The following is a 13,736-nucleotide window of genomic DNA, read 5'->3' as shown; positions in this document are numbered from 1 at the left end:
ATTCAGTGTCTTCATGTTACAAATGACAACCCTGATTCATACTCATGAATGACAGGCCTCCCACTCACACACAAAAACACCTCCCATCCGCCGCCTACACGAGCTGCAATGCAGAACCCATTCACCTTTCTCGTCTCCTCTGCGTCACTCGCTATGTCAATGTTGCCGTGGAAACTAATGATGCCCTTTCTGCTCACTGGTGGTACTGATGCAGACAGTCTGCTGACGTCGTCGCCATGTATGGGCAGAATAACAACATGCTAAAACCGCGGGTTCCTCCGCATGGTCCTTGTGCTCGTCCGTACAGTTTTCATGAAACTTATTCGATTTCTTTTTCTCTGTATGTTTTCCCAAGAATTTGTCTGCATTGTAATTCTGTTGACGTTCTTGATCTCGATCCCGATTATGAACTTTCCTTCCTTTTTTTTTAATCCTGGGGGAAAATGTCTGAAATAGTGAGACATGAGGATTCCTCTTTTCTGCTGTCTCCCCATTTCCACTTCTTACGCAGTATTTAACATTTTCCTCGGTTGGGACATATTTCAAGTTTCCCTCTTGTGCGAATGATACTTTCGATACTTAAATAGATGCAGACTTTGCTGTGTAACGTTCAACGTTTCACTCTAAATCTGCTTTATATTACGCACGGTTGCATGTGGCGCCGCCAACATTTGCCTCTCGCACTGTCCCAGTTGGGAAGTCACAAATTCAGAATACTTTGTTACTGTACTTTGACTGTATTTTTAAGTATCTGTGCTTTTGAGTATTTATTTTTACTTGCACTCCCTTCCTTTGAAAAAGCATCTAGACTTTCTTACCCCTTATTTAGTCAAATCGGCTCGTTACTGTTTTCAACCAGTGTGGATGATGACATGACAAAAGAAAGATGGAGCACTGAGAATGATGACGCAACAGATACAGAGAAACGAGATATTCTCCTAGAGAATTGTTTGTTGTTCTCAGCTCCATTAATTCATTGCGGCAAATGCTTTGTGTCTCGCGCCAGCCTAAAACCTCAAGCTTGCTTAAGAGAATAGCTTGCTTGTTGTAATCAACTCCATGAATGATTTGTGGCAAATGCCTTGCGCCAACCTAAAAATCACAAGCATCCGGCGTTCAAAAATGATCTGTCTAATCTGCATTAGTACTAGAGTATTTTTTTGTTGTTTTTATCAGTCATTTGTTGTTTTTTTTGTAGGGCGGTCGACAAAATTGGCAATTTATTGTTTTGATGGCATCCGGTGATTTTTTTCATTACTCTTCATTGTGCAAGTTAATAAAACTGTCAAATTATTTTGTGCGCATACGTTTTTTTTCATTGTGACTATTTATCAACACGAGTATTGACAGTAAAAATGCATTTTTTTTTTTTTTTACTTTTGCACTTAAGTATATTTGTATATATTTTAACTCAGGGGAGCTTTATTGGGGTAACTCAACTTGCTTTTTTCTAACAACCATGCCAACAAGTTTGATTTGCTAATAGTTTGCACATGTACAGTAAAATGGATTGGGTCATTGCGTGAGAAACGATAGAGATATAAATCAGATAGAAACGATCATCATATATTAAGCAATTTTTTTTAAGAGTAAATATTTCATGGCTCCAACATGTATGTGTAAGTATAAGAAATATGCTCGATGAAGTAGCATCCATTTTCCAAGTTCGTAATAGTTCTATCAAAATTTTGAAGCCCCATTTTATATACTTGGCAATATTTTTTTTATTTTTGAATCATTCCAATTTGGCAGGGTTTTTAGCAACACTCTTCTCGGTGGTGTGTATTTACATTTACACATTTATTTACACTTTACACGGCTTTACCAGACTTAATTTTTTTCAAAGCAAACGTGAGTATTTTTTCCACAGCCGGTAAAAAGCGCCATCTGAATGAAATGGATTGACTTTCGATAGCTGACTAGACGCAGCTTCATTCCAGTGTGCAAAACTGTGCTTGCGAAAAGTAAATCTTCCACTCTAAATCTGCTTTATATTAGGCCGTTTTTCTAATGGTTGCTTGCTTGCGGTTGTTCCAGCCCTCGCCTTCTCACACCTTCCCCGCCCATGCAGTCTCTCTCCCTCGCTCTGCTCTCTCTTTTGGCGACCCTGAGCTTTTTTATGCTATGACATCAAACCACAATGCATTGCACTGTTTGGAGTTTACCTAGAGTCTCCATGGCAACAAAGGCCGAGCCGGCCCCTTATTCAAATGTAACCGGAAACGCACGTCATTTTGGGCCAATCTGCGCGCTCTGGGGTGACATAATGGAATTTTTAGGGCTAGAAAGCGAGCGATGCATAGCAGACGTGCCACAAGGAAGAGACAACGACTTCAGGAGGGCCCCCGCGTCTAAAGCCCTCCGAGGAAAGAGGGTGGTGGTTTACAGGAAAGCTCCGCCGGTTTCCTCCATGTTTTGGATACCAGAATCCGCGAGTGCGCGCCCTCATGTGAGGGCGTAAAAGCCTCTAAGCCAGGCACCGTGCTCGACTCTCCGAGGGGCCCCAGCAGCAGTTCTTGCCACAGCACCATGATGAAGAAGGACATTAATCTCAACCTGGACACGCAGACCTCCGAGCTCAAGGCCAATCCGCTGCGCGACGCCGACGTGCTGCTCAACTCGCCCGACTTGGGGCTTCTCAAGCTGGCCTCCCCGGACCTGGAGCGTCTCATCATCCAGTCCAACGGGCTGGTGGGCGCCGCCAACCCGGCGTCCCAGTTCCTCTACCCGAAGTCGGCCAGCGACGAGCAGGAGTTCGCGGAAGGCTTCGTCAAGGCTCTGGAGGATCTGCACAAGCAGAACCAGCTGAGCGAGGCGGGCTGCGTCTCGGTGGACAGGCTGGAGCTCCTCGCAGCCGCCAACGCGGTGGGCTCGTCCGGGCTCCAGACGTCGGATCTGCCCGTGTACACCACGCTGAACGGCTACGCCGCCAGCCCGCTGGGCGGCACCACGATCAACTACTCCACCGACACCATCCCCTTCCCGCCGCCTCCGTCCCACCTTAGCCCGCAGCAGCAGCAACAGCAGCAGCAGCAGCAGGCGAGCGCCGCGGCGGCGCTGTCCCGGCTCCAGTCCGCTAACGGGGCCGTGAAGGACGAGCCCCAGACGGTTCCGGACATGCAGAGCCTCGGGGACAGCCCGCCTCTCTCCCCGATTGACATGGACAACCAGGAGCGCATTAAGGCGGAGAGGAAAAAGCTGCGCAACCGGATAGCTGCCTCCAAGTGCCGCAAGCGGAAACTGGAGAGAATCTCTCGGCTGGAGGACAAGGTGAAGAGCCTGAAGACGCAGAACACCGAGCTGGCGTCCACGGCCAGCGTGCTCCGGGAGCAGGTGGCCCAGCTCAAGCAGAAGGTGATGAACCACGTCAGCAGCGGATGCCAACTTTTACCAAACCAGGTCCAAGCTTACTAATTTTACCGATGCCAAGGGACTTTGGAGGCCTATTTTGTAAACGGCAGCGTGCAAGTGAACTGAAAGGTTCATCGGCGGAGGGTGCGAGCCACAAGCATGTTGCCGTGCGACTCAATGGAAGCGGCTTGTTGGTAAACAGCTATGTAGCAAAGTGCCATATGCAGCACCGTGAGTGTAAGTGTGCACTCATGAGACGAGTGTATACGCGAGGATGTCAAACTCTCATTTGTCGTGGGCCACATTGTAGTTATGGTTTCCCCTCACAGGGTTGTTATGACTGTATGCAGTATAATCACCTCATCGTTAAAGCTACACATGGACGCATATAGTTTTGAAAACAGTTCAACTATTGTTCAATTTACGGTGGTACTTTGACTTTTACATTGCGAACATCGCGGCTTGCCTGTTTTCTGGGTTTGGTCACGTGACGTTCGTCAGCCCACATCCCGCGACGTCAATTTCAGTCGACAGCAGGGGGGCGGTGCTCCATAAAATGTCAGCCTTCTTGGATGGCTGAAAACAGGTGGATTAGTCTTCGTCATTCTTACTCCACAAACGCAATACTAATCCAAATACCGCGTTTAGACAGGTGAGGTGGCACAGTGACTTGACTTCCACTTTAATTGTAATTGGTAATTGTATTAATCCATTCTAGCCCCCAAAACATTTTTTCTAATTATGTATTTTCAATCAAGTAAAATAACACTACATTGCATTAAAGTAAAAGAAAAAAAAATGGTTCCATAAGGGAGTAGTGTGTGAGCATTTGGGCGTGAGGCAGCAGCGATTGTTCCCATTTTGTATTATGTATGTTTGACTCTACCGTTCAATAAGCGGCTTGAAGTGCATTCTGTGACTGTCCTTACACACGCGTACGGGCATGACAGAAGATTAATTGCTCCCTTTTTTTTCCCGCGCAATTCCAGTGCGGTGCGAAGCGCAGTGGGTAACTGGGGCGAGTACACATGAGATGTGGATCCCCAACCCCTCTGCTGCCCACTTCACTCGAGTGGCAGCGTGCTTGAAGTTGCTTGTATCTCAAATTTTGGTAAAACAATCAATCAAATTGACCTTGCAAACTGCAGCACACGTAAGTCAAGGTACCACTGTAATTAAAAAATAAAAAAGTGTGTTTTAAAAACAAACAAAAAAAATACTTGGAGTATCTCAACATTATATGTGAAGACAATTTGCAATTCCGCCGGTATAGATATTTAGCAAGAAACGATTTGCTTTATTGGGCCACATCAAATGTGGCGGGCCATATCCGGCCCCTGAGTTTGACACCTGTGGTGTACAGGATACTATTGATGGAAAATCTCATCAGCCAAATGTAAAGGGGTCACCAAGTGCTGCCATCCAATTGTACATAATACAATACTGCCTTACTTGTTTACAAGCATTTAGCTATGATGACAGATATCTATTTTTTATTTACTGAAGCATTTATTTACTTTTTTTTTTTTTTTCCAAAAATGAACACTGCATGTTGTGTAGCCTTCGTGTCAGTAAACCATTGTAGTTCATATTTGTCTCGATGGTGGCTTACGCCCAATTGTGTACGATGGACTCATCTCTCTGACATTTATAATATTCACTACATTACTACAGCTAAAGTGTTTGCGCTTATATTGTAAATTAAAAAAAAAACTGCTTTTCTTACCATTTAACTGTGATCTTGTCTTGCACTGTCCCCACTGTGGACAAACACTACATGAGAGGCGGGGAAACCTACAGCTTGTGGGCCATCTATGACTCGGGAGTGCCATTCCGCCTGCAATTCTAAAAGCAAACAAAAGAGTTACAAAAAGCCCTAAGCGCTCGTAACAATAATACACGAGTGTTGAGAATTTTCATAAATGTAAAAAAAAAAAATGGCCATCAGGGGACTTTATAAAAACTGAAATGGGCTCGGTAGGAAAAAGAGCCCCCACCCAGCAACAAGGTTCAAACTGTGGAAATTGCTAAATGACTACAGTGTATTATACCGCCCTCTGTTGGCTTTTAGATGAACAAGCAGTCCACATCACAGACACGCATTGATTGAATTACAGTACAGTACTACAATACAAACATTTGGGAGTAATTATAGCACTCCAACAACTTTCAGCTGCTAGCATTTATTTATTGATCATTTATTTGAGCAAATCTGTCATCACAAAATTACAGCACGACTCACGCAACTAATACCAGACGGGCAGAAAACAGCTATTTACAAGTGATGACAGGGAGGGTGTTCTCGAGTCATATGCACATTTATAGCCATAGCAAAAATAAAAACTGGGACTTGGATTTCAGGTTCAATTGTATTCAGTTGAGTGTTTTTTTTTTTTTTTTTTAAAGAGATTCTGACAGGTATGCCACAACAAAACAAACTGTACTTTTAATTGGATTCCTCTTTCGAGCTTGGTGCAAACTGTGCTCACGCTAGCATTTTAGCATTTTAGGACGCGTGTGAAAACCATCAGCAGGCTCCTGTTGCTGATATTTGGGCGTGGAGGAGATAAAACACGACCTCTTATTGCTCTGTGAGAACAGTCTGCTGTTACACTGGCATGTGTAAGTTACATAACTGATATGGAAAAGACAAATAAGCTTCCCACCGAACGCCTGGAATGTTTTACTCTCCTCTTGAGGTTGTAAACAGCGACATGTTTCAGGGGGGGGAGGAAAGAGAAAAGAAACATCTAGGAGGGTTACAAAGGAGATGCGGATTAAAACACATTCAAAATAAATAGTTATAAATAATACAAAAGTATAATAAAAGTGTCACCATATCCTCCATGCCACAGCACATCAGTGAATCCACACGAGCAAACCAACTTCAAGTTTCATCATTGAACATGCTAAAAAAAAAAAAATTATATATATATATATATATAGTGTTCCCATCCCAAAATAAAGACTTAGTGGGAGCCGATGGTGCTGGCAGATCCATAGTGAAAGAAGAAACCAAATATAAACACACCAAATCTTTTAACTCCTGACATCAGATGTCACAACCGATAACGATCCAGTCAACCAGCAACCGCGACGACATGAACACTAAAGCACAGGAAGGAATCCATTAGAAATCGTTTAAGATGTAGAATAGCTTGCTTCTGTTTGTATGCATCTTGAAATGCACAGCTGGTGACTTGCTGGACATTTATACACTACTGACAAATAAGTTGTGGTTATTGGGCTTTCGGGAGATTTCCAACAATGTCCACTTCCAGTTTCTCTCTCTGTTGTGAGCTGCTGATGAAGCCTCGCAGAGTTTCCGAGTGTCATCAGCAGGTCGAAAGACTGGAAGTGTCACAGAAAGGCTTACAAGTCGACATCCCGTTGGGAGTTGGAGAACTGCAAGTTGTGCAAAATGTCATGAAACTTTCAACAGCTCCTTTTAAAAGGTTAGACAAGTTACGTTAAGGCCTTCATGCAATTTCACTGTGAAATTTTACCCAGGAAGCCCAAATTTCCATAATTTTATGTGAGGACTATATCCTTACTATGTACTAAGCATGGGCCGGCTACAGATTTCAAGGTATACCATGGTTTGAAAAAGTCACGGTTTCAAAACAGCACAAAGTTCCCATGAGCAGGACGATATATATGTATATATATATAGATATATATTTTTTTTGTCAGTTGAAGTGCAGGCAAAGTGACTCGACCCCTCCCCCTTCTGCTGTTCTGAGAAACAAGTACTTTTACTGTTGTACTACATTTTGATTTTATTTAGAAAAATTTCAATCCTTTTCTTTTATTTTGACATCTACCAATAGAAAAACAAAACATTTCAAAATAATACATTTCAGGGCTGTAATTGCAACTCCGCGATCCTGCAATTTTTTTTATGCTCACGGTTACTACGCCATCAGAATCCGATACCGGCCCATGCCTTCTGTGTTAAAACTTTCCAAAAATAACATCTTTAAAAAATTCTACGACACTAAGCAGGTCAGCACTAAGGGGCTTGCAGCACCGAAAACCAAACCGATGCAGCTGTCCACTTCAAATCACAAGTAATGTTTCCCCAGCCCCTTTTTAAGTTAAATAGCTTGCAAGGCGCAACACAAATCTTAAACGATGACGTTTGACAAACAGGATTCAATGCATCTTCATTTAAATACACGTTTCCGTCGCAAAGCGTCATGATCGTACAAACACTTGGACCAATGAATACCTCTCAACTCTGCTCAACGGGAGTATGGCTACAACACGTCAAATGTTTTGTATTCATTTGGACTGGAGGTGTGAATGTGAATTGCAGGACCAAATTACAGACAACAATGAGGGCTGGCTCTCGTATTGCGTGTGTGTGCAGTAGCTACATGTATGGGGGGGGGGGGGGGGGGGAGGCGGGGGGTGCAGCATGGAAATGTTTGCATGCTGAAGAGCGCTCAGCCCGTGACTCAATTAGCACTATGCTGCGAGGATGATATAGACTGAAAAGAGCAAATCTTTGGGAATCGACTGCTTATGATGAGGAAGTCGGGCGGATGACCTCACCAGCAGTCGGCTCCTGTGTGCGCGTGCGCGTGTCTGTCCGTGTGCAATCGTTCTGTGCAGGTTTACGTGACATCAACTGATATGGAGAAATTAAAACAAGGTACTGCGTATGGGTTCCCGGACAGCGGATGTAGTGCGTGTATACGCGCGTGGCGCGCGTGCTGTGTTTAGCAAGCACAGTCCTGATGGGACCTCTGCGGCTGCTCGGTGAGCTGCGGGCCTTGTTTGGATCCGGTGACGGCGGGGTCGCTGTTGTCCAGATTGTCGGACATCCTCTCGCAGATGATGTCCACCAGCCTCTCGAAGGTCTGCTTCACGTTGATGTTGTCTTTGGCGCTGGCTTCAAAGTGCTCGAAACCTGTCGGCCAACAGAGGGCGGCGGAGCGACGTCAGTGGGCGCTTCGCGGCATCCCAGTTCATTATTATTATTATTATTTACCATTTCAATCCAAGATGGAAAAATAAAGTATCAGTGCAAGGTAAGCACTGTTTTTAATTTTCAAAAATCGAGTGGCAATTACCATCCTCCTCTCTGTTTCAAAGCCGTCGATATCGTTACCGTCGACAAGCATACGTCTTCAGCATATATCGCGATCGACCGGTTCTACTGGTTCAAAGTCCACAAGCGCGTCGTCTAAATCACTAACGTGACTTGTTTCAGAGCTCCCGCGGTCGTCTGCATCCGCCATTCCTGCTCGAAAAAAAAATTCCGGAACATCCTACGAGGGCTCACGGCACCATCGCGCGTATAAAGACGCTTTCCCGGCTGTAAAGGTAGGAATACGCAACAGCGCTCCTTGCTCTAGTGGTAGAAACGTGGTAATGCGCTCCCGGCCTAAATGGGTTAAAGAGAAGTGTGGGGAAAGTCGACTGATTTGTGCAAGTTAAACATAGACGCCTTGACTTACCGAGCTGTTCTGAGAGTTGCCGGCCCCTCTCTGTGGCCACCACGCGTTCATCTTCCATATCAACCTTGTTCCCCACCAGGAGCACCTGAGCATTGTCCCACGAGTAGGTCTTGATTTGAGTGGACCTGCCGAGGCACAATCATTTACTTCAACTGCGCTTGGGATTTTTAACTCATTGACATTTTCACACCTTGTTCTACCCTAACGTTTGAAAAAAAAAAAAAAAAGAAAAAAAATATAGATGAGTTCCTGGGATTGAACGGCTGGGCTGCGAAAAGACAAATAAATAGGTCAATGGCAGCGAATGAGTTAAATGCCAATATTAGAAAATGGCTTCAGTTTTAAGCATTGATGTTGGTTTTACAATTACATCACAAAATGGTGTCATTTTGACGGCATCTCAACACTGAAATAAATGAGGCATTGTTTTAAAAATGTCGTCCGCACGTTAAACCTTCACCCAGATGATTTTCTAAATGCAGAAGCCATGATTACGCTCGATCGATTTGTTTGCCTAGCTAACGTCACATTGCGTATGCGACGTGTCGACAACACTCCAGACAGGTTTCAAACAAATATTTAACTTGTTTGGCGGAGAAGGCGATGAATGTTAAAATAAAACCAGTCCAGTCTACTCAATTCACTGCTTTCCATGATTATCTTTGCGCAGTATTTGCATAGTGTTGTAAAGGCATTTTTCGGTCTTGTCACGAGTAATCAGGTATTAGATAACCAAAGTAAACACCTGAAAGAGGGGTGCTTAGCAACAGGAGTTTAAAAAAAACCGAAAAAAAAACCCAACACATGATGCACACGTGTCCGCTCACCAGTCTTGTACAGCGTTAAAAGACTCCTCATTGGTGATGTCATACATGAGGATGAAGCCCATGGCTCCTCTGTAATAGGCGGTAGTGATGGTCCTGTAGCGCTCTTGGCCGGCCGTGTCCTGTATCAACACACAGCAAACAACAGGGGTTTTTTTTTCCCTGCATATAAAATTCGGAGGCGTACAACTCTTGACATCCTGAAAACTGAAACCTCAAAGCGCAAGTCAACCCAAACATATTTTTTTTCAAGAATATGTTCCCAGCAGGCCCACTAGTTGAAACAGGGCATTCTGATCAATATTGCGTTTGTGGAATAAGTGTTAATCCACTCGTTTTTTAGCCATCTCCGGGGGCGGCCATTTTGTGTCTTCTGTCGACTGAAAATGACATCACAACTGCTCACAGCGACCAATCACGGCTGAACGGTTTTCTGAATCTGAGCCGTGATTGGTCGTCGTGAGCAGTTGTGATGTCATTTGCAGTCGACAGAGGACAAAATGGCCGCCCCCGCAGATAGCTAAAAACGAGTGGACTAAGACTTATTCCACAAACGCAATATTCATCAGAATTTCTTGGTTCAACAAGTGTGCCTGCGTAGAACATATTCTTGAAAAAAAAAATGTTTGCGTTGACTTCCACTTTAAGGTAGGGATGCAGCTATTGGGTATTTTTAGAACACAAACATTCTACCGATTACCCCATCGATTGATTTGATACAAAAAGTAGTTTTACTTTTGGTTTGTTTTTTTGCATCCTTTTTTTTTTTTGTTTTATTTTCCATTGTTTGTTTTACTCTGCAGCCAGGTCAACATTGCAAATGAGAACGTGTCCTCAATTGTCTTACCTAAATAAGTCAATGTTAAATAAATAAATATTGATTTTGCAATATTAAGCAATATTGTGCATGTGAAGCACAGGTATTATTTTTGTTCACTTGGGGGTCGGCATCCTCATCTTCCACTGTAGTACGTGTGGCTTTGAGTGCGTATGGCTTTAAAAAGGCGGGGCTTGGCCTGTTGAGTGTTAAAAATAATGGCTGTAGAGAAAACAAAACAAAACAAAAAAAAACGACTCAGGAGTTAGTTCCGACTGTTTAGGGAGAACACGGCACTGGATGACAGGGAGCTCATCGGTGCACACAAACATTTGACTGAATGAAAAATACGAGGACTCCCATGTCAATGAAATGGTTCAAGACAATGTTCAACGATCATTTTAAACAAAATGCATGCAAATGACTCACTGAAAAAGTGTCACACAATGTGAGGGGGAGAAAACAAAACCAAAAATAAAAAACAGACACCTAAAAGACTTTGAGGCCCTCACCCAGATCTGCAGCTTTATCCTCTTGTCGTTCCTGTAGATGGTCTTGACCTTGAAGTCGATGCCCACCGTGCTGACGAAGGCTGGCGTGAACGAGTCGTCTGCATAGCGGAAGAGGAAGGACGTCTTGCCCACGCTGCTGTTGCCGATGATCAGGATTTTAAACATGTAGTCAAAGTTCTGGTCGGAGGACTCCTTTTGTCCGTATGTGGCATTTGCAGACGCCATCTAGCCAGGGAATAAAAAAAAAAAAAAACACAGTGATTTGGGAGTTGCTTGAGAAAACAGCATGTTATGTACAAAGGGTGGATCACTACATTCAATTTTTGGGAGTCAATTTCAATAAAATTAATAACAGATGCGGACCAGCGCAGGTGAAGTGAAGTTCTTTCTTCTTGAGGGTTGCAAGTTAAACAGCCAAAAACGGAAGTGATCTGATGTGTTACACTATAAGATTAGTTGGAAACTCTCAGGGGGTTACATGGAGAAACACACCGTGGCACTCCAATGAGACTCAATGTGGTGACAACAAGACAATGCGCATGCAAGGTGTTGCCATTCTCATGTCCCACACTAAAATCTTTGTGACTTTGAGTGTGTCTGGCTTTAAAAGGTGGAGCAGGCTTGGCGGAGAGTTTTCTTTTTTCTTGCCCCTTCCAATGCAAGAAATTCAATTACAGATCTCTGCTTTTGACAGGCATCAACCAGTGGCATTGTTTCCAAAATGGCTGAGAGGAATGTTTTCTTTTTAAATAAACCTGTAAACAAGTATCCAAACAACAAACAGTGAAATTCCAGAAAATATTTCAGTTGGTAGGCTAGATTAAATTGAGCTCATTACCTTTTGACTGCCCCTCATATACACAGCTCACAAAGAGGTCAGGGCATATTTGGCTTTCGGTTGAAATTTAGGGTGAACATAAAATGCACCATAAGCTTTATTCACCTTGATTTTCAGCGACCAACGGTCGATGGGATCCAAAATCCAGCTGCAAATAGGTGAATTTGCAACAAGTAACTCCCAAATATTCAGGGGACCACCGCGACAAGGCGAATAGGTGAATATACGAATAAAAGAGGGTTCACCTTATATATCAACTTCCTGTTGCACAACAAAACTCTTCGCCATAAAAAGACATACAGACGCAACATACTGCACGACTAAGAAGCCGAACAGAGCAGCTAAAAACATTCATGCACAGTTTAAGGTGTGCTCCCTAGAACCCATCCGAATAAGCAGTGCATCACGTCCAACATTGCAAGATGACAAAACGGAAGTAGCGGGGCTTAGCAAGACTAAGCATCAGATAAACTGGCTGACTGGAAACGAGCAAGCTCCAAGGGAGGCTGGGCTATAACCAAACACGGACAACCATATGGTTGACTAGACCCCCTTATCTCACTTGGTCATAGCCCCAAAGAAAAGCGAGGTAAAAACATGAAAATAAAAAAATATATAAGAAAAGTTAAAACTCGACAAAACTGACCGAACACATTTCGAACATTTTTAGAGACTTTTCACATCGGTGCTTATCCAACGTTAGCAGGCTAGTAAAACGATCCGCCGGGGCGGGTGGGGGGGGAGGCAGAGTGGGGGGGGGGGGAATGTGTTCTGTGAAACGACACACACCAGAAGGAATAAAAATGTGAGCGAGCGAGTTATATTAACCACGTCGCTATATGAGATATAATAACACACAGCTTCGTTGTTGCCATTTCTCAGTGACAGGAGGCGCTAGCTAAGCATCCTCAGCTATGTCAAATGAAGGTTACTCTTCCTTATTTACGGCTATAAAAATCAGTCGACACAGACACGCCGGCATTCGATAAAGTATAAGCGCTAGTTCAAATACAGACAGGGTAAGGTGGTAACATAATCGAATGATTTACCGTGAAATTCTTGCTTTATTATCGGCTTCACTGCAGTAGTTAGCCCGGAGCCTGCCCAGCTTTGCACCTGCAGTAGTGCGTGCGCCTCTTGATTGACAGGCCGGGCCCAGGTGGGTGTGGCCAAAGGAATGTAAGAATGATTGACAGGAGCGTGCACCAATCAAACACGAGGGCATGCAAAAGCGAGACAGTCAGCATGAGACAACAGATGACAACAGATGGAAAATAAACTTTGAAATAATGTTTTATAGTGGGCTAAATTAAAACTGTCCACCAGGAATGGGCAACGGTCAATTATTATTATTATTATTATTAATTTATTTATTTATTTTGATTTTTTTTTTTGCAACCTCCAAAATGTTATCAATAAACACTGATAAACTTGTACTTTTTCCACCAAAAACGGGATTGGGTGGGGTCAGGGATGGACGTGAGGTACTCGGGGAAAATCAATGAAAAATAATTTTAGAAAATAATAAAAATAACAATATGGAAGAAAGAAAGAAAAAAAATCTGCTAATATGCAGGGGTTGACTGTAGTTTTAAATTGTTATATTACCATTCACCACTAGATGACAGACATGTCTTAGTTGCGCTCACACTGGGTCTAATACTGCCCTATACTACAACGTGGGTAGGCCTAATATGTATTTGTGGATTTGAATGGTATTCTGGACATAGTACCTCAATAATCTAAACATTTTGAGGGAGTTGAATTTTATACATAAAAAAAAATGTACAAAATGAGTTTTTGCACTTAATGCTGGATTCTTGTTCAGCTATATTGTGCCATCCTTTAATGGTAATTAATGTATTATCTATATTATATAGTTTAATATATGCTACAAAGTAAAAACGTCCTTCCACAGCGAAATATGTT

At 43.3% G+C, this 13,736-nt stretch overlaps 2 protein-coding genes across 2 annotated transcripts; one reads left to right on the top strand and one right to left on the bottom strand.

Moving 5' to 3' along the window:
* The first annotated feature begins 2,249 nt into the window (after positions 1-2,249).
* Positions 2,250-5,084, top strand: LOC147141407 (transcription factor JunD-like). The gene has a single exon (XM_086043438.1). The coding sequence runs from the start codon at positions 2,530-2,532 to the stop codon at positions 3,412-3,414; it is 885 nt and encodes a 294-aa protein (XP_085899564.1). The 5' UTR covers positions 2,250-2,529; the 3' UTR covers positions 3,415-5,084.
* A 434-nt stretch (positions 5,085-5,518) lies between these two features.
* On the bottom strand, positions 5,519-12,973 carry LOC147141406 (ras-related protein Rab-3A-like). The gene is made up of 5 exons (XM_086043442.1): positions 12,857-12,973; positions 10,970-11,194; positions 9,644-9,762; positions 8,817-8,941; positions 5,519-8,266 (listed from the first exon to the last, which is right to left on the bottom strand). The coding sequence occupies exons 2-5, from the start codon at positions 11,192-11,194 to the stop codon at positions 8,076-8,078; spliced, it is 660 nt and encodes a 219-aa protein (XP_085899568.1). The 5' UTR covers positions 12,857-12,973; the 3' UTR covers positions 5,519-8,075.
* Positions 12,974-13,736: the final 763 nt, after the last annotated feature.

The sequence above is a fragment of the Filicampus tigris genome, chromosome 10 (assembly GCF_054856515.1).
Source record: "Filicampus tigris isolate MCC_2025a chromosome 10, RoL_Ftig_1.0, whole genome shotgun sequence".
NCBI classification, from domain to species: domain Eukaryota; kingdom Metazoa; phylum Chordata; class Actinopteri; order Syngnathiformes; family Syngnathidae; genus Filicampus; species Filicampus tigris.
This window is presented reverse-complemented; position numbering and strand designations above follow the sequence as displayed.